General features: G+C 44.5%; 1 protein-coding gene across 1 annotated transcript; it reads right to left on the bottom strand.

The window, feature by feature from the left end:
- Positions 1-322: 322 nt before the first annotated feature.
- PLOD1 (procollagen-lysine,2-oxoglutarate 5-dioxygenase 1) lies at positions 323-19,455 on the bottom strand. Its single transcript, XM_041419475.1, has 19 exons — positions 19,251-19,455; positions 15,333-15,424; positions 14,280-14,416; positions 13,502-13,665; positions 13,187-13,299; positions 11,769-11,832; positions 10,556-10,653; positions 10,131-10,232; positions 9,897-10,028; positions 9,483-9,604; positions 8,718-8,822; positions 8,144-8,269; positions 7,194-7,335; positions 6,596-6,709; positions 6,258-6,323; positions 5,846-5,950; positions 5,333-5,479; positions 4,491-4,616; positions 323-2,117 (listed from the first exon to the last, which is right to left on the bottom strand). Exons 1-19 carry the CDS (start codon positions 19,333-19,335, stop codon positions 1,962-1,964), a joined length of 2,196 nt encoding a protein of 731 aa, XP_041275409.1. The 5' UTR covers positions 19,336-19,455; the 3' UTR covers positions 323-1,961.
- Positions 19,456-20,506: the final 1,051 nt, after the last annotated feature.

The raw sequence follows: 20,506 nt of genomic DNA, 5'->3' as shown, positions 1-20,506 counted from the left end.
AAACAAACCCAAAAAAAACCGCCCAAAAACCCTCCCACACACATAAAAAACCCCCCCAAAAACAAAAAAACCTCAAAAAACCCAAAAAAAAACCCAAACCAAACAAAAAAAAAAAAAAAAAAAAAACCCAAAAAAACAAAAAAAAAAAAAAAAAGAAAAAAAAAAACCCAAAAAAACCAAAATAAACAAACAAACAAAAAAAACCCCAAAAAACCGCCCAAAACCCCTCCCACACACACAAAAAAAACCCCCCCAAAAACAAAAAAACCTCACCCAAAAGAAACAAACAAAAAGAAAAAAAGAAAAAAAAAACCCCAAAAAAACCCTGCTGCTAAATAAATACATAATACACATTTTGGCCATGTCGACGGCTGGCTGATCAATCCCTTCGTTTGGTAGCAGGCAGCTCTGGATTTCACACACCAGGACTCAGTACAGTTTTACTTCTCAAACGATTGCCCCTGCCTGGATTTTTGTCTCCCGGGCACGGGTGAGTGGATGGCCTAAAGAGCTAAAACAGACCTAAAGAGCTGAAGGAAAGCAGTCGGGCAAGCTGCATGTCCCCCTCCGTGTGTAAAGCTGCCCCCTCAGAGTGACCCATCCCAGGATAAGGGCTCTACTCTGACAATCAGGCAGCAGAAGCAGGAGACAGACAACTAAAAGGCACATAATTTTTTTTTCCCCTAAGGACAATCACTCTGAAAAAATGAATTTATTGCTTGTGAAACACACTAGTCTGGCATAACGGTGTCTGATAAGCAGAGCAGGTATCCCCACAGGCACAGACAGAAAAGGTTTCTGCCCCTTCACTCTCTAACCACAGGTCTAGTCTAGACATATTTTTACAACTACTGCTTTGCCACAATCTCTCAGCACTTCCCAACCACTCATTTCTATCAGCCTTGACCCCATTGGAGAAGTTTCTGCAATGGAGTGTTTTGGTTTTCAATCTCAAATAATAGAAACACTGAATAATTATTTCCTCTAAGAGCCAGAGAATGTGAGTGGGCCATCAAAGAAAATTATCAAAACAATCTCTGACAAATGGAATGAGGCCACCAAAGACCACTGGGACCTCTGGGTTGTTATCCAGAGACTGATCAGAGCCTTTGACTATTGTAACATGGTACAGAACAGAGACAATTCTGCAGAGAAGCCCCCCTGGCTGATGTAGCTGTTCCCAGCCTTCCCTTTCTTAGATTTAATCTACGTGTTGACATGGTATGAATTTGTGTGGGTATGCCTGCTGCTCTTAGCTGGAGAAACAGAAGGTAGGGAGGTCTTTTATCTCCTCAGTCTAATCCCAGAGGTAAAGCACCGTCAGAGGACACTCCCTTAGCTAACCAGAAGCACCTATGTTGCCACTGCTGCTGCTTTGAACTCTGTGATTTGCTTGCAAGGACAGCGAAGAGGTAAAGAACCAGATGATCTTCAGGCTCTTCCAACTAGGTTTCATTTGGTGTGGCACTTAACTGTTATGACTCCTGGAGTCAGCTCCCTGATTGGTTTATATTTGGAATAATGTCCAGGAATTATTGTGTAACATCCAGTCCCATATATGTTATGGATGAAAACAGGCTTCCAGCTTGTAACTTGCCTCCAAAAAGCTGGATTTCCAGTCCAAAAAAACATTTTTTAAAGCCAATGAATCACTGATGAAAGTTCAAGTAAACAGCACTTTCAAGAAACAATGGATGAGGAGCAGAATAAAAAATGAAGGCACAAAATCTCCTTTGGACTTCTACAGCAATACTCCTAGATATTACCTGCAGTATCAGAGAGTGGAGTCCTCCAGCAGCAGAGTCTTAGAATATCATTAAAAATCATATTAAAAATCATATAAAAATCAAATCCAAATAGCTCTGAACAACGCCTTAGGAACTTTCAGCAACATTCCCTGCTTCTACTCGACGTCAGCAGCGAGCAGGGCCAGGGGAAGGTCCTTGCTGGGAAGCAGAGCTCTAGGGATCAAGAAAGGACACGGCGATGTAGCGGGTTCCTCTGGTGGTGGGAAGCCCTTCGTGGTAGTGGGTCAGGCGGCCGGGGTGCATGAGGGTCCAGCCTTTCCGGGGAGCTCGGATGGAGCAGTTGTAGCGCAGGAAGCGGCAGCCTCCGCCCTGGTGGGAACACAACACAGCAGCTTGGGAAAAGCACCGCAGGGAAGGGGTCCCTGTGCCACCATGGTATCTTTATGAACAATCCCTTGGCCAGGATTTTTCTCCTCAGAAGCTGAGAAGCCTCAGAGGGAAAGAAAAACAGTAATTATCTGCTGCTGTGGAATGCAACAGGAGCAGCTTTGATTGGTCCATGTGGATTGTTTCTACTTAATGACCAACCATGGTCCAACTGTCTCGGACTCTCTGAGAGTCACAAGCTTTTGCTATCATTCCATTCCATTCCATTCCATTCCATTCCATTCCATTCCATTCCATTCCCTTCTAGCCTTCTGATGCTTTCCTTTCTCTATTATTTTTAATATAGCTTTAGTATAGCATTTTAATATAATATAATAATAAATTAAATTAAATAAAATAATAATAAATCAGCCTTTTGAAACATGGAGTCAGATTCTCATCTCTTCATTTGTCCTGGGACCCTTGAACACAACCACAGTCCCTGGCTTCTGACAGCACTTCCGAAAATGTGACAAGGTGCTTTGGGAATCTGCAGTGTTCTGATGCATTTAAAAAGCATGCATCTCTTTCCTAGCCCAAGCCAGTCATTAATTGTAATCCTTAGTGCAAGGAAGCCTGATGTGGATCAGTATGGGAACAAGGTGACCCTGTGGCAGGGAGGAATGATGAATATGACTGCATGTTCTCTGAAGGCTAATAATATAATATAGAATAATATAGTATAACAAAATAATTAATTCGCCTTCTGATAAGATGGAGTCAGATGCATCATTCTGTCCCTCGTCGGGGGCAGAAATATCCACTATAGTCCTCTTCCTCCACCCCCCATTCCCCCGGGTTTAAAAGTCTCCCACCATGAGGCACTGCCCTCTTTTTTTCACCTGGGGGGTCACCTGGATGATCTGGTGTCTCCTATCAAGGAAATAAAATCAGGACTTTGTCCCCACGTGGAGAAGAGCGCTTCTCAACTTTTGCCTTTTGTCCTGTGTAGGATCGTGTGGGCTGGGGTCCACAGCTAGCCGGATTGGACCCGAACACCCCACCAGGCACGGATTCTTACAGCCATTAATTGTATCCCGAGTACAAAGAAGCCTGATGTGGATCAGGGAAGGCTGTTCAGCTGCTCCAGGTGGCGTGCTGCACTCCTGAACCCCTGGCAGACACTCACCTCGTAGTCAATGCCAACTCTGTTCAAGGCAATGTTGATGGTAAAGGTGGAGGCGTCGTGGTGGGGTATAAGGGATGGTTGCTTGTCGGGTGTCGTATGGCACTGAATAGTTATTTAGTTGTTTTGCACTGGGCTCTGTATTATTGCAAAGAATAGTATGTTTGTATCCTCATGGGATTTCCCTTTTATACCACATGGTCTTTCCCTCCCACAAAAGCCCCAGGGGTGATGTTTGTCCCAGGTTTACTGCTCCTCCCACCCCCTCCTCACTTGTATCCCATTGGCTGTGGTCCTCTGTGGCCATATTTCTCTCCACAGAGAAAAGCAAGGCACAATTCCTCCCAACAATATTTCTGAGATTCACATTCTCTGAACTTCAGAGAAAGGAAACAATTCTTATCTCATTTGCTGTGCCTGTGTTTGTGCCAAAGTAGAATGCAATATGGAGATACCCAGAGTGACGGTGTTTTGTTTCCTTGGCCTGTCAGGGCCGTGTGTGTATGTGTGTTTGTGTGTGTGGGGACTGTTGGCTGACAGTCACAAGATTCTGTGCAGTTGTGAGCAGAGTTGAATGCTTGGCAGATTCAGTTTAGATGTAATATAATATAATATAATATAATATAATATAATATAATATAATATAATATAATATAATATAATATAATATAATATAATATAATATAATATAATATAATATAATATAATATAATATAATATAATATAATATAGAATAATATAGTATAACAAAATAATTAATTCGCCTTCTGATAAGATGGAGTCAGATGCATCATTCTGTCCCTCGTCGGGGGCAGAAATATCCACTATAGTCCTCTTCCTCCACCCCCCATTCCCCCGGGTTTAAAAGTCTCCCACCATGAGGCACTGCCCTCTTTTTTTCACCTGGGGGGTCACCTGGATGATCTGGTGTCTCCTATCAAGGAAATAAAATCAGGACTTTGTCCCCACGTGGAGAAGAGCGCTTCTCAACTTTTGCCTTTTGTCCTGTGTAGGATCGTGTGGGCTGGGGTCCACAGCTAGCCGGATTGGACCCGAACACCCCACCAGGCACGGATTCTTACAGCCATTAATTGTATCCCGAGTACAAAGAAGCCTGATGTGGATCAGGGAAGGCTGTTCAGCTGCTCCAGGTGGCGTGCTGCACTCCTGAACCCCTGGCAGACACTCACCTCGTAGTCAATGCCAACTCTGTTCAAGGCAATGTTGATGGTAAAGGTGGAGGCGTCGTGGTGGGGCACGAGGGATGGCTGCTCGTCAGGTTTGTAGCGAACCACAAAGGCCAGCTCAAACTGGGTCTGAGAGAGAAGAACAAAGAGCACTCTGTTAGAGGGCTGTAGGGGTCTGTGGCTTCTGAGCTGCAGAGCAGGGTGTAACACTGAAATTGCATCCCACGGCTAAAGGAGAAAGGCAATTTCTCAACGACAATCTTCTGCCTGATTGCTGCCTTTCTCCTAAGGCACATGCTTGGGTCACACTGCAGGGTCAATTCCCCTGTACTGGGAAATCGTGTGTGTATTGCTGGAGGATTCCTGTCACAAAGCTGCAGCTGGAGGAGGTGCTGAGTTGCCCATGAGTTTTGCTGTTAAGGTGGACATACTGTGGCTCAGCTCTCTTTACAGAGAGCAGCAGGCACAAGCTTTCCCAAGGATTTTTCCTGGGAAGGCAGTGAGAAACACAGAGAGTGCCAAAGTAGAATGCAATATGGAGATACCCAGAGTGACGGTGTTTTGTTTCCTTGGCCTGTCAGGGCCGTGTGTGTATGTGTGTTTGTGTGTGTGGGGACTGTTGGCTGACAGTTATATTAATTGGCCTATTAGGTCCAAGCTGTGTCCTAACTGTCTGGGGACAGTCACAGGTTTTTCTTTAGTATCCAAACTCTTTAGTCTAGTATCTCTTTCATATAGTATAATGTAATATAATATAGTTTTAATAAAGCAATTGTTCAGCATTCTGAATCAATGGAGTCAGATGCAATCACTCCCAGGGGTCACCCTGCATATGATAGACATACCTTGGTGTAGTATCCTGGGTACAGCTTCTCTGTGATGGGTGCAATATAGTCCAGAAGAAACTTATACCATTCTCTTTCAAAGCCAATTTGGTTCATGTGTATGTCAATAGTTGGGACGTTCTCATATCCTCCTTGTATTCTGCTGTCCTGAAACAGAATCAACAGAAGTACCTGTAAAGATGGGACCCTTGGAATTCAGGAATGAAAAGTACTTGTTCCTGGTAACTACAAATAAATATGATGTTTGTTTATCAGAATTTGCAGGATGGAAAGCTCATTTCAAACCATAATTAAACCCTAAGGGAAATAATATCACCATCAGAGAGGCTGAACACTGGGACTTCAGAGGACACTAAAGAGGACTCCAGGAAAAGTCAGAGTTAATCAGGAGCAAAATAAATTTTCTGGTTTAATTCAGGATCTAATGCCTTCCCACAGGAGGAACTGCTATCACCAGACATGCACAAAAAATGGTGTAGCCCAGAACTCAAAAGAGCTCCTGCTTTTCCTTACCGTGTTGTCACCTGTGGACCACTGGCCATAATGTTCCATTTCTTCCACCAGCTCATCACAGGCAGTGTCAGTGAATATGGGGAACCAGTAAACATCTGGGCAGGGCTGCAGATAGCAGACAGGTGAGAACAGCAGAAACAAGGACAGGTGTTTGAGGCAAAAAAAGTAAGGCCAAAATGAGTGTAGACTGAGTAAGTGGAAGGAAACTAAAATATTGAGGATAGAAATTTGTCTTCTGATTTATGTGCCCCACTTCCACTTAAGAAAGCTGGAATGGTTTGGCTCTAAAAGTACTTTCAAGGTCATGCTTCCTATGTTCAACTGCTTATTCCTGAGAATTACAATACTGATGATCAAGCATTGTCCTAAAGCTCATTTCCCATTCTGATGGATAAGAGTGATGTTTTCTTACCATTTCTACCAATTTCCCTTTCAGAGCTGCCGTGTAGTTTTCATGGATGTACTTTTCTCTCCAGTCCTGCAATGAGAAGATAAGCAAACCAGTAATTTCTGTGGGGCCCCTGCTTAAAGAGGTAATAAAAGGCCAGGCACTCATGCAAGCAGTATTCACAGGCTTTGAAGATCCATGTGTTATGAAACCCAAAAACATGTTCGCTTCAAATTTTGTGCCTGTGCTCCTCATCCCACCTGAGAGTCACCATTATTACAAAGCCTGGATTGCCCATAGTGATAAAGCTAATATCAGATCTCCCACACTGCTGTGCCTTCTGAGTATGCAGGTTATCTCACCTCAGGATTGCTGAATATTTGCCAGAGGTCATTGTGGAGGTGACTTGTCTGGTAATTCTCCAGGGACAGTATGTGTCCAAACTGATGCTGGTTTGTCAGGTACATAAAGACTCCCTGCAGGACAGAGAAAAATAACAAAGGCCTCATATTTCTGAGAGCCACTGTGAAACCAAGCACTGGACAGTCCTCCAAGCTGTTAATTTACTCATTCTTTCTCCTGTGGGCTTTCAGTTTTATTTCCACCCTGGATATGAGAAACTCTGAAAGGTTACAGAGACAGTAATTCTGTGTCCTGTCAGCCAGGGCTGGAAGCAGAAGAGAGCAGCAGCTGCGAGATTAGGGTCTTCTTTCTTACCCTGTCAATCCCATTTAGAGCAGTCCTGAAAAGGCCTAAGAACAAAAATGTTATCCACATTTAGTGATCCATGGCTACACAAGGTTTCACAGCAAGACCAAAATTCCATGCTGTTCCAAAGCCTGCACTGTACTGATTAGTACAAGTTCACCCTGGCAGAGCTGAATGCCTTGAAACTGCTTAATCCTGTACCCTTCACCCTGGCACACAGCTCTCCCCTGCCAGCCTCTCTCCTTGACTGACCTGACTGCGAATGTTGTGGCAGAAAGCCATGTCAGCATCCAGCTTGCCACTGTGGAACAGATCTGCCTGGTTGAGCTCCGAGCGCAGAGCCTTGCCTTTCACCATGTAAACACTGCTGATGTAGGGAACATTCCAAAGCCCACTGAAACACAGCAGAAGAAAAGTGAGACTTGAAGTACCTCTAAGACAGATGCTGCTGCACTCGACAGGATGACAGGCAGCACTGCAGCATCAGCCAGGCTTGCCTAAATGAGCCAGCTCAGAACAGTAGGAAGAAACCATACCAATGGAGATTGGCATTCCAGAAAAAATCACTTATATTGCCCACAGCTTTTAAGCTGCACAAATGCTAGTCCACCAGGAAAGCAATTAATTGCTACTGTGTGGTTTTGTTAGGGATGTAATTAGCGGCTTGAATTTCTTCCCAGAGAGATCAACATACTTTTTCCAGTGATTTAAAGAAACTGAACCAGCCAAAAGTGCATAAGCTGATTTCCAGCATTTATTGCACATACAGTGGCCTATAAAAAATAAGGTCCCTCAAGAATATGAATGAATCAACAACTCAATTTTGTGAATCTTCCATTCAAAGATCACCTGAAAATTGATCTGACAGAGATTAAACAGCACTTTACAGGACTTTAAGGATCACACTAACTATAATCCCCAGGCGGGAAAACATGACATGAGTAAGATGAGATGATTTCAGCAGTCAGCACTCTCAAACCCTTACTCTGATCATAAGAAAGTCTGCCCCAAAGATGTTATTGTCTCTGCTCAGGGGAGAATATAAAGCAACTTCCAAATGGGAGCAGAGACTTCTTTTCCTTTCCTACACACAAAGACATTTGCACTCTCTGGTTCTTGGACATTAGTTTGGTGATAATGTGCTGCAGCAAGCTTTCCATTTGAGGGATTTTATCAGTGAAGAGCTCTCTTGGCACACTCACACTCTCCTCCTTTGAACAATATCCACATAATCCTCCGAGCGGGCGTAGTACCCATCGGGGCTCAGCGCTCCCCAGAAATTGGACCACAGCTTCTCGTGACGGCTTACCAGGGGGGCAATCACCAGCCTGGAAGCATGAAAGAAAAAGGAATTGCAGGACAGGATGTTACCACAGGAAGAAAAGGAAAATATTTACAAACCACAGTACCGTAAGAGCTGTTTCCTCCCTCACTTACAGAGCTGCTGTTTTGTTAACTCTGTTGGAATGAAATGCCACGTAAGAAAGGCTAAATATGGTCCCAATCTCCTCTCTAACTACACCCTGCACCAGCTCTGTTAGAATCCAATTTGTTCTAGTGACTAGATAAAAACAAAGCTAAGGATGATTTATATCCCCTGCCTAAAATCCAGGGATTACAACTACAGTGGGAAGAAAAAAAAAGAACATGTAAGAGGTGTTTGGCTAACATCCCATCTCTGGCACAGCTCTCCTGGTTCCCCAAACATCTCAGGGATGTGCACTGAATTCCTCATGGGAGATGACCAGTAAGCATTGCTCAGACCAAAGAACTCACTTGTTCTGTTCAATCAGGATCCTCAGAGTCTCTGTGTTCTTCAGAACTACCTCGGCATCCAGGCTAAAGTAATAGTCACAGTCAGGATCCTTCCTGCACAAATCCCTACAGCCAGAGAAAAGGAAAGTCACATCCTAAACCAGAGGAAGACAAAGGACAGAGCACCAAGAATTCCTTCATCTTGTAGTCTAAAGGTCTTCTGGGTGCTCAGAGAAGTTTGGTTTAATGTAACAACCCAGAGGGCCAGCACAGTACAAGCACACCAGATTCAGTATCCAATAACAGGTACTGAGACACAGCCAAAATCACATTTAGCAAACTGTTTCTTCAGCTCAGACTGAAGAGGTTCCAAATTACAGCTGGCCTAAATCCACACCTGAGCTCAAACCTCCTGATCACAGACAGGAAGATATTGTCCCACTAGTTCTTAGTTTTGCTACAACACTCCTCCTCTTCAGAGATATGGGTGCCTACCCTTTGTGCTCTGTGACTGGGTATACAGATGAGGGCAGGAGATATATGGCTATCCTGTCAGAACAAAGGACCAGTGAGAACTTAGTTCCTGAAACTGGACAAAGTGAGCTGGTATGGAAGCTGATTTTCTCCCAATATATAAGGGCATCAGAGTTAATGCTAGAAAAACTGAAAGGGTGACTGAGAAAAGAAGAGCAATCACTTGATAGGGATGATCCTCAGAACAAATAGATGTCTTAATTTGGACAGGGGCTGTCCCTGCTAGCTCTCATGTATGGCCTCTTCACTTACATGCCCAAGTTACGTGCCTCAGCATTCTCCACCTCATCATCTGGTCCGATGACTTTGACAGTGAGATATTCTTTGCCATGCTCTTCTACAAAAGAGTCCACCTCCATCAGGTGATGCTCCTCCTATTCCAAAAGTAAGGAAAAACACTTAAAATGGGCTCATCCAGGCCACTCAGCCTCCTGCTCTTGAAAATGAGTAGCCAGGCAACAGCTCTTAAGCCCACTTCCACACATTTACAGCTGGATGGGTGTCACTGCAGACAAGTATGCAACCTTGTGGGTGCCACTGCAGATAGGTATTGTGATTACACCAGCCTGGAAGTCTGGCCCAAGGCTGCAAAAGTGTCTAGAGTAGAGGACAAGGTGTACATTTTCCCCACATTTGCTAAGACCATCACAAGCCAACTTCACTTACATGGTTGTGAATGAAGAGCTGGATTCGCTGCTTTGGGTAATGAAGGTTACGAAGCCGCAAGAAAAACTGGGAGAGGAATGGGGTGGGCTGCTCGATGAAAATGCCAATCAGAATCATTGGCAATGCCTCATCCTACATTCAGGGACAAGAGGAGAGCAGTGGTGAGTCATGTTTAACATCAGACACAAGTGTAAGACTTGTTTTGAGAGCTTTGAATAAACACAGCAGCCTTACCTTAAACCCCGAGAGGCTTCGCAGACCTTCATCACACACCGTGCAGCCAGTCTCAAATGTCCATACTTGAGGAATGTAGTTGCCCAGGTAGTTCAGCTGCAGCTGCAAAAGGAAGTTTGCCAGCTTATGCATTACAGGGCAGGGGAGTGTCTTTGTGTGCACCCCCACTGTGGGGTCACATTTGAACTTTGTTTATCTTCTCCATGAACTAAAGAATCTGAAAAGCATGACAGCCTGACCATCCAACAACATGTGGGTCTTTGAAACAGATCCATCTTGCTGCTACGGGCCTGGACTTATTGTTTCTCAAATGTAAATGTACACAGGGAAAGTCAGTATCTGTGGAGGCAGTAACCTCATCCATCGAGCCTAAAGGGTCACTTTGCAACAAACACAGACCAAATCTTTCAGGACAGTCCACTTACCTTGGTGGGTCCATTTCCATGGATCACCACAGGCAGAGTGTCATATAACAAGTTTCTTGCTCTCACTCGTGAGTTTTCAAACTTCAGAACTATCTCATCTGGAAATGACATTGTCATCATGTTAAGGCTTTTATTGAGAATTAGAAGCACAATGCCTTATTTACACAGAAAAACTGCTGAAAGATGAAAGTGTGGACAATGGATAACTGTGCACAAGTAGTTTAAGGGCTACAGACAATATCTTTAAAGGAGGAAAAAAATATTCAGAATGATCCTGTGAAGTAACAGGAAGATGCCTAGGAAGCTGGACAATGACTGGGACAATTGGCAGAAGCCATACTGAAAGATTATTTCAAAACTGGCATTGACAAACTGCACAGTGAGGAGCAGCTACTGATGACAGAGACAGCTATTGATGGGAGGACTCAGGCCCTTCCCACCTAAGTGTTCTGTGCACCTGCACATCCATGTTCTGATGTCTCTCTTTGTCACCCCTCACAAAAGTCCATCCTCCTGGCAGAGATCATCAAAGATGCTGCCTCAACACAACTATACAAAATCCTTTGGAAAAAAGACTAGCACAGATACCAGCTGCAGTCTATCATTGATATAATGAGCACAGGAGCCACAAACTACACTGCCATTATCACTTTTTACCTGATCAGAATAAACATGGAATGGTGAAAGACTGAAAACATTAGGCAGCGTTGATAGGAAAGTAGGTGAATCCCTCTTGCCAGGACTAGCAAAATCAACCAGCAGGTCAGGTCAGAAGCCTGGTACAATCAGTGAGTGCTCACAGACATATCTGGTTGCTTCTCACCTCCCATGGCATTCCAGCACGGTTCTGAAGCGGAAAGACAGGCGAGCCCTAGGCAGGGCTCTGTGTTATTACTTGCTCTGGAAGTCCCTCCCAGTTTCAATCCCCAAGGCTAATGCAATCTGACATGCCTGGAGATCAAACTGGCAAGGAGGTGTAAGATGAAAAACCTGACCTGCATTCCCTGAAGTGGAGAAGGAATTGCAATAAGAACGCAGTTGGTCTCGGTGGAATTGCAAACAAATCCCAGAACTCTGGCAGAGACTCTTACTAAAGCTTTTTCTGTGGGGACAGCCATTTCTGAAATACAATCCCTTCAGCCATAACTTTATTTCTGGTGTCAACATGCAAGTTGCATTCCAAGGGGAAAGGAGCTCCTTTCTTCCATCTCACCTAATGCTCCATTTAGGTTTTGGAAGATCCGGCTTCTGTGGTCTAGACTGATGTTGATACTTTCCTTTAAAAGAATTAGATAACCTTAATTAGAAATTAGATAACTTTAATTAGAACACAAAAGGCATGCATTCTTTACATACAACAGACCCTACACTCAGTGAAGATATATTCCATTCCTAAAGTCATTTGCAAACTCTCCAAAGCTTGAAGCCTTAAACATTCCCAGATAATCACAATTTTCATTCAAATCTGGGACAATTCACCATTTTCAAGAACAAGTTAAATATATTCTATTAGGCAAAACTATGCAAAACTCCTCTCCCCCTCTTTTAAAGCTGATGTGGGTGTGTCAATAAATCTGCATCATATGAATGAAGTAGACTTACACACAGTCATCTAAACCCCACAACACATATAATACACAGGAATGCCAGATAGAAAAACCATCTGCTGTGAAAAGTTTCTTGCCTTCTATCCACAGGGCAAGTGTGACCCTGAGCATTACCCCAGGTACCAGTGCCAAACCAGAGGACAGTAAGGTGTAAGATCAGCTTGTGCAATCTTTGTTTTTATCCCCTGCTGCAAGTCACACTGACTGAGTGGGACTAAAATGCAGCTCTGACTTAAGATAATTCTGTGTCCCTGCAGGCATCTGTGAGACTGATTACTGGAAAGGACAGCAGGGTGCTAACATCCGCTGTCTGAGTGCCAAGGCAGGGGAATTACTCAGTCCTTGTGTGGCACAGGGCCAGAACTGCAGATGAGAACATTAAAGGGACTGTCCATGTTAAAGTATCACAGGCCATACTCAGATCTGGGGGACTAAAAAAGCCCAGCTGTTCTAAATTTTCTACCAGCCTTGCTGGCAAAAAATTGCAAGTGTCTGTCTAGTCTGATAGCAGTTCCCTATTGCAAATGTTTCCTCTTGATTCAATTGCTGTTACAGTTTGAGCTCTCCATGCATTTTGTCTGTCCCCAGGGACAGCCTGGCCTCTGTAATGCACAGCAGGGCAGGGACACCAGAACCAGAATGACCTGTGGGCTGGATGGTCTGGCCGGTGCACTACACAGTGCTGGGATGGCAGTGCTGCTTCCAGGGTCCATTCCAGGCTTCTGCAGGAGGTTACATGGCATTTTCCTAAAGTGTACTCAGGGCTAGGCTGGCTATCTCTAAGTCAGCACTGCACTCTGCAGTTTCACATCCCCTGGGAGGGGGCTGGTTAGTTCCCCCACACTCAATGGCTTTGAACACCAGCACCTACAGATAGTGGTAGGAGCCTCCAGTAAGACTTGTTTTCAGACATCTCTCTTCCCATTCACATTTTATGCTTAAATATAAAAACCACTAATACCAGAAAATGGGGGTACTGGCTAGAATGCAAATTTTCACAAACCCAGAATCTAGATACACCTACTCTTTTTTCCGGATCCAAGAAGATACTTGTATAGAAGAGCTGGTCACTGTCATCATCCTGTCCTTTCCACTCCTCCACAAGCTTCTTCAGGTTTGGAGCATAACCTATGAAGCCTGTGGGAATAAGTATGAGGAGGTGTTTCAACCCAGATGGCCAAAAAATGAAGTACTCCCGTATACATGTACTTTCACTTCCCTCACATGAAATCTCAGTACACCCTGTGTTGCTGCAGACTCATCAACTTTCAGTTTGCTTTGCCACTTCTCCCACAGGTCAAATAGGAGGAGAAAGCTGAAAGCCAGCTCTGTGTCTCACCTCCAGAACCCAGGAAGCGCTTTCCATCTCGCACCTGAGGATACTTGGCTTCCAGCTTTCTGTCAGGATAGATGTAATTCTCTGCTGAGAAAACCACCTTGCTTTTGGCTTGTTTGAACTTCTTCAGCAGTTCTGTGGGACCCGAAGCAAAGAGCACATCATAGCTAGAGAGAGAGACAGACCAAAAAAGGACAAAAGGAATGGAGTTAGAAAAACATGTCATTGAGAAAAGTTTCTGGAAACAGCTAATTCTTTGGGAATCTTTCTTTTAGTTCTGTTTAATAGTATTACATCTTTGGTAATGCAACTAATTAAATATTTGTATGCTGGGCATATGAAAAGACACTGAGACTCCAACCCATCCCTTTTTCTCTTCACCTCTCTGGAAGCTAATTCTTGGCTCTCAGGATGTAGGCTGCAGCCTACTTCACTTTATAAAACAAATAACTCTGGTAAGAAAGGCCTGCCTAGTTCCATAGGAATTGTCTGCTCATTTTCTGCAGACAGAGGCAGCCAAATTCCACCGTGGCAGAATCAGGTACAACACTATCAATGTCATGCAGGAATTGGCATCAGCCTGTTGAGATCAGACCTTCCCAACTGCCACGGATGCAGCTCTGAGCGATTCCCAGGAAACTACAGAGCATTCAGGGAAAAAACCCAGAGATCAGGACACACTTTTCAAGAGGAATTGATTTCACAGTTCATTTCTTCTCAGTGAGAAGCTGTCCAAACCACTGTAAGATTCAGTTCATGGCAAATTCTTTGCAGCCATTACCTTTCCACGAAAAGGATGATCAAGTCCTCCTTATCCTCATACTGCTTCAGAGCTGACTTCAGGAGCCGAACCTTCTGCCCACCTCCAGCTGGCTGCTGGTCATCTCCACCCTGCCACTCCTCATCCAGCCCCAGCACCTACACAGCAACAGGCACAGGGTTATTGTATTTCCATTACCCCCAGATGATGGAAGGAATGATGAATCTGGCTCCATGTTCTCAGAAGGCTAATTTATTACTTTATGATACTATAATATATTAAAGAATACTATACTAACTATACTAAAGAATACAGAAAGAAAAATTACAGAAGGCTAAAAAGATAATAATGAAAACTCGTGACTCTTTCCAGAGTCCTGACACAGCTTGGCCCTGATTGGCCAATAAGTCAAAATAATTCACAGCAGAAACCAATGAAACAATCACCTGCTGGTGAACAATCTCCAAACACATTCCAAAGTAGCAAAACACAGGAGAATCAAATGAGACAACAATAATTTTCTTTTTCTCTGAGGCTTCTCAGCTTCCCAGTAAATAAATCCTGGGCAAAGGGATTTTTCCAGAAAACGTGAATGCCACACAGGATCACATCAACAGGGCACTTTCCCAGCAAGGCTCATAGGAAAGAACCAGGACTCACAAACTTAGTGGTCCTGATAAATCCCAGTACAAATCACAGCAAAAATAACAGCCCCAGGACAAAGGGACTGGGCAGCCTTTGATCCAGTCTCTGGGCTGGATGGACAATCAGTGTCACAAGGTAACACAGTGACACAGCACTCCTGGCCACAGGGACAGGAGCACACTGTACTGTGTGTCTTGGCAGTGCAAGGGAAAAGTGCCATGAGGCTCCCTTGAGCAGGAGTTCTGGATCTCATCCCAAGGCAATGCTCAGGATACTGCAGAAATGAGCCAGCCACAGTGCTTTTCAGCCAGGTGACAACTTGTGTGTCGTCTCCTTAGCTTTTATTTAATCACTGTGGGGCCAAGCTTGATCCATTCCACAATTTGAAATTCCCTTTGACCAACCACCATGGAAGCTGCTAGACATCACCTGGATTTTGTAGTTGAAGAATTGGGCTGATCTTCTGAACCGCTGGAATCCTTCAGTCTGCTTGGTGGCCACAGTCAGAACCAGCAGTTTTTCTGCACACAGGGGAAAGCACAAGAGATCCTCAACTTGTGTGGTTTCCATAACCTGCTGTTCCACACCTAACTTGATTGTGGGTATAAAATGAGAGATTATGTAAAGATACCATTTCATTGCCTGAGTTCTGAGCTAAAAAAAGAAAATAAAATGTATTTAGTGGGTTTTTTGGGCTGCTAGTGAAAGCTACAATTCTCTTCTCTCACACAGAGTACAGAAGAAATTAAACTTGAAGATAAAAAATGGAACTACTACAAAATGCCCATTTGGAAGTCATCAATTGAATGCAGTTTTGACTTTCACTTCCCCACAGAGCTGCTTTTCTGTCACTCAGCATTGACTGGATGCAAGGAAAACCAAAATTAGACTAAATGTTATTTTTCCCTCTGCATGGCTTCTTCAATTTTCTACTCCATTCCTGAGGCATTTTCCAGTTTTTCCATACATATTCAATGTGAATTTAATTGTGATATAATTTTAATTTACATTCTTCTCCAAAACTTGTTTTTCATTTCCAGTCCCTTAAAAGTGATAAACCTTAATCCTGAAGTTCTCTTTCAGAAGTTTGTATGTGGTACCCTGGACTATGATTTTTACGTGGAAGTTCTGGTTTCCTCATTGCAATGATGAAATGTTATACTTCACCTTAAGAGTTTTGCTGAAGTAGGAATTTGTATAGGCTCTGGCAACAGTGCTTAAATGCAAATCCTGGCCATCCGTTTTAAACATCAGAAAATACCAGGAAAAACTGAAAGCACATTTTCTTGGCCTCAGCAGACTTTTTCTGGAACAATGATTTTTTTCAATGGATGTACCAGATGTATCTCCCTCATGTACCCAAACTGATATTCTGTCCAGTCTTAGAGAGGAAGGATCTAGAAGCTGGAGTTTTAGATGGACCTCACAAAGGCAGCAAAAGTGAAAAATAAGTGTAAGACTCCAAGTCAGGAAGAAAGAAGATATTACCAAACAAATTCATCAAATCCTTTACCTGCATCAGAATAAAAAAAGAGAAGAGAGATTGAGAACAATCAACAGGTCAAGGCTAATTGTATTTATTAGACATATGCACTAGGTGATCTATAAAATAAAGAATCCCATATAGGTGCAGTTTTTAATGGCAGATTTTTGAGAGATTGAGAACAATCAACAGGTCAAGGCTAATTGTATTTATTAGACATATGCACTAAGTGATAAATAAAAGAATATGAATCCCATATAGGTGCAGATTTAATGGCAGATTTTCAGACATATGAAGTGCATTCCTAATCCAGCACCTCCAGCACACCCCAGTGCCTTGTGCCCAGCCCAGGCACAGGGAGCAAACACATGACTAAAATACATATATCCTCAGGGAATATGTTAAAGCCATTGAAGTTTCTAGCCATATGATGGCACACAGAAAGCCACGGCAGCTTTTTGAGAGATCTCTGAGCTCATGGATTCTGAGGTGAGGATCATACTGCCAAGGAAGAGGGGGACAGGCATGGGTTTGTCAGACAGGAATGCAGGCAACCCTCAAATTCTTATACATGAGGGGAGAAAGCATATGGTAATGATAAGAGAAGGAGGAGAGAAGGAGGAGAGAAGGAGGAGAGAAGGAAAGAAGGAAAGGATCCTGACTGCTATGCAATTATTTCAGCCCAAAATCTCAGGCATCTCACATCAAATAAATCACTAATTCATTTTGGTGCTGCCATCCCAAGAAAGCCACACACTGTTTATGACTTGACTGCCAAAATTTGCTGGACAGGATGAGTGCTGAGGGCTCACACAGAACAGGAAGCGGTGTCCTATTTCTACGACAGAAAAGTTCTCCCCGTGCAGTTTGTGAACTCAGAGGAGCATGAAAAAGCAGCACAAAGACCACTCTCATGCCCTGCAGAATTCCAAGTTACAGATTCCCCGTGGGGTAGCACACTGAGAGACACTAAGCTCAGTTTCTGTTCTAAGAACTCTGCAGTAGCCATAGCTTTCCATCCCAAGAGACATTCCTTCAGCCCAGCACTGGAAGTTTGTGCTGAGCTATGTTGCCTCCGCTCCTTCTGCTTTAACCCTTTCCTCTCTTTCCCAAAGATTTTGCTGAACACTCATGCAGCTGATAGATACTTTCAAGGACAGAGCAGTAAACCCTCTTCCTTTCAACATCACATGCAAACTTTTCAAAACGCCCTAAACAGATTGATGCATCCCTGTTTCCCATATCACAGTCAATTTCCACATGCAGAAATGCAGCTTGTTCTGCTGAGCCAGACCTCCTAGGCCACACAAACTATTAGGAATTGTATAAATACATTTAATAATGGCATGGCTGCAGAATACAAACACACAGTGGTTAACAAAGCAAGCACTGGACTCAGAACCAGGGGAGCTGGACTGTATTGCTGGTTCTGCTTGCAACAAGGAGCTAATCCTGCCATCCTTGTTTTTCTATCTGTAGAATGATAGAAGAGGACATTTACCACTTTTGTGAAGGCTTTAGATCTCTAAAGATGAAAAGGATTCTGTAAGAACAAAGCACTGGATCAGGAACCTTGATACCAAGATAACAATTAAATTATTCAGTAAACTTCTGAGTTTTTATAAGGAATAAAAATCATAGACCAGATGAATTCAGTAACAAAAAAAAAGTTATTTACTTCTGCCCTAAGTCTACAGGGAAAGCACAGCTGCAGCTGTGCAGCATTTCAGGACAAGGAATGAATTTATCCTTAGGCTGTGATTTGGGAAATCTTACTGTGTCACTTCCTGTTAAGACAGTGTCTAAGAAAATACCATTAATATGGGGATCAAATAGAAAAAAAAAACAGTGAGCAATTTAACAGTGGATAATATAATCTCTGTATTACATTTACAGAAGAATTTTTTTTTAATTCTATCAGCTACAAAGAACTATGTTGAGAGCTTTTGCACAGATATAAAAGAACATCCAAGAGAGAAGACAGGTATCATTACTCTCACATTACTCTGGGGAAGCTGAAGCACAGGAAAGATGAGGCATTTTCTCTTTGAGCCATGCCAAAAGTCATGGTTCATAAAACAGCTAATTCCAAATTCCTCTTCCTAACCAATTTACCTCATTCTCCTTCCCAGCTCCCAGTTTTCTATCTCTAGTGCATTCTAAAACCTTACTAAAACCATGGAAGATTTGGGATGTGCAAGGAAGGCAGGATAGCACAGAGATTCTTTGTTTTAATTATGCCACTATAGCCAAAGAATTCCCAGCACCCCCACAGATGCACACTAACTGAATTAAGTAACGTACATAAAGATAGTTATACCAGAATCACACTGCGAAGGGAAATATTACACACAACAAGACGAAATCTCCTCCTAATTGCCACTTCTCTAATGAAGACAGAGATAATTATCCAAACTTCTTGGCAGAGTGACAGTGTATGAACCACTTAGTGCAGCTGACATTCTGGAGCTGCCCTAATCCTCTGCTCTGCTACCAGCTCCTCTAGAGCTTCTACCAGCTGTTTACGGAGGGAGACAGACTGCTGCTATTTTAGGAGCATCCCCGATCTTGAGTCACAGCGCGGCCAGTCTGGGATCAAATGCCCTCCGGTTAGCTAATTCTCGAACCGCCTAAGTTCAAAAGCAGGGAGGGGCTGACCCAGGCGGGATGCAGCCCGCGGCACCGAGAGTCCTTCACCGGGATGAAACGCTGTCTGACCAAACTCCGAGCTGCCCGGGGCTCCGGGTGCCTGCCAGGGGCTCGCACCGCCGCGGGCTCGGCTCGGGCAGCGCCAGCAGGACGAGGCCAGCAGCGGCACCGCGTCCACCAGCCGTCCCCCCGGTGCCCCGAGCAGCCCCCCTTACCTTCCTGCTGCGAGGCACGGCCACCCCCCGCCCCGAGCAGCGCCAGCACCGCCCAGAGCAGCAGCGGCCCCGCCGGAGGCACCATGGAGGCGGCTTCACCCTCCGCACCGCGCTCCGGGAGCGGCGCTGAGCGGCGGCGGTGCCGCGGGCCGGGCTGCGCTGGGCTGGGCCGGGCTGCCGGAGCCGTGCCACGCACCAGACCCGCCCGGCCGAGCGCAGGAGGAGGCGGGAGGCGGTGGCTCCTCCTCCGGGCAGCCCCGGCCCCGCAAGAGGCGGGCCGCGGGCCGGGGCAGGGCTGGGAGCGGCGCTGGGAGCGCGTGGAGAGCGAGGGAGCGCCGGGAGGAGCTCGTGGGTTGGATCCCGGAGCTGCAGCGGCTTTGCCCGGGCTGCGGGAACCAGCGGGGCTTGGCGGCATGCGGGGCACCTGGGGCAGCAGAGGGGCAAACAGGCGTTGAGCTGCGGAAACCCAGGGCACTGGGAATATTTCTGTCTGCTCTGGGGTGCCCTGACTCCCAGGAGAGCACTGACTTTGACCCTCATTCATGGAGAAAGTTTCCTAGACTTCAAGATAGACTGGAATCCACAAAAGTGGGAAATAGATTACAGACAGTAGTGTAGGTGTGTCACTTGGTGACAAATTTAGATTTTGGGATTTTTAGTATGTTGTGGATGGAAGCAAGATGGAGGGCACAGGGTGTTGTCCTGGGTTTCTTCTTCATGCTTCTTCTTCCTTCTTATTCTTGGGTTTGGGTGGCATTTTGTAATTGGGCAGAAAAGTCCTCATTGCAGCTCTTTGGGATCACTTATTGGGTTAAAAGGGAAATATTAATCTAGGTGTCAGTTCTTAATTGGACAGTTTAGTCTTAAAAGACCTTGTAACAAGAGATTTTTGGCCATTTTGTGCCTTCTAATGAAAAGCTGCTGAACTCATGGTTGTGAGACTGTTTCACTGATAAGAAATAATAAACACCTGAGTCTGAACATGAAACTACTGTCTGCAGTGCCTTCAATCCAGACCCAGAGAAACGCACAACTGGGACCCCCACACTGAGTCACCCTCTGGCCAGCTTCAACTACTGCTGGCTGACACTTATGGGATATTTATGTATAAAAAGCAAACCACAAATGGATTATAATGTTATTAACAGTGCTAGAAACTCAAAGCCTTATTAAATACCTTCTTCATACCTTCTTCCTACCTGGCACCTCCCATGTTTCCTTGGTGAACACAAAATCTGCCCTGGTTTTGTTTCCTG

This window comes from Onychostruthus taczanowskii, unplaced genomic scaffold (genome assembly GCF_017590055.1).
Source record: "Onychostruthus taczanowskii isolate IOZ18803 unplaced genomic scaffold, ASM1759005v1 scaffold61, whole genome shotgun sequence".
Taxonomy (NCBI): domain Eukaryota; kingdom Metazoa; phylum Chordata; class Aves; order Passeriformes; family Passeridae; genus Onychostruthus; species Onychostruthus taczanowskii.
This window is presented reverse-complemented; position numbering and strand designations above follow the sequence as displayed.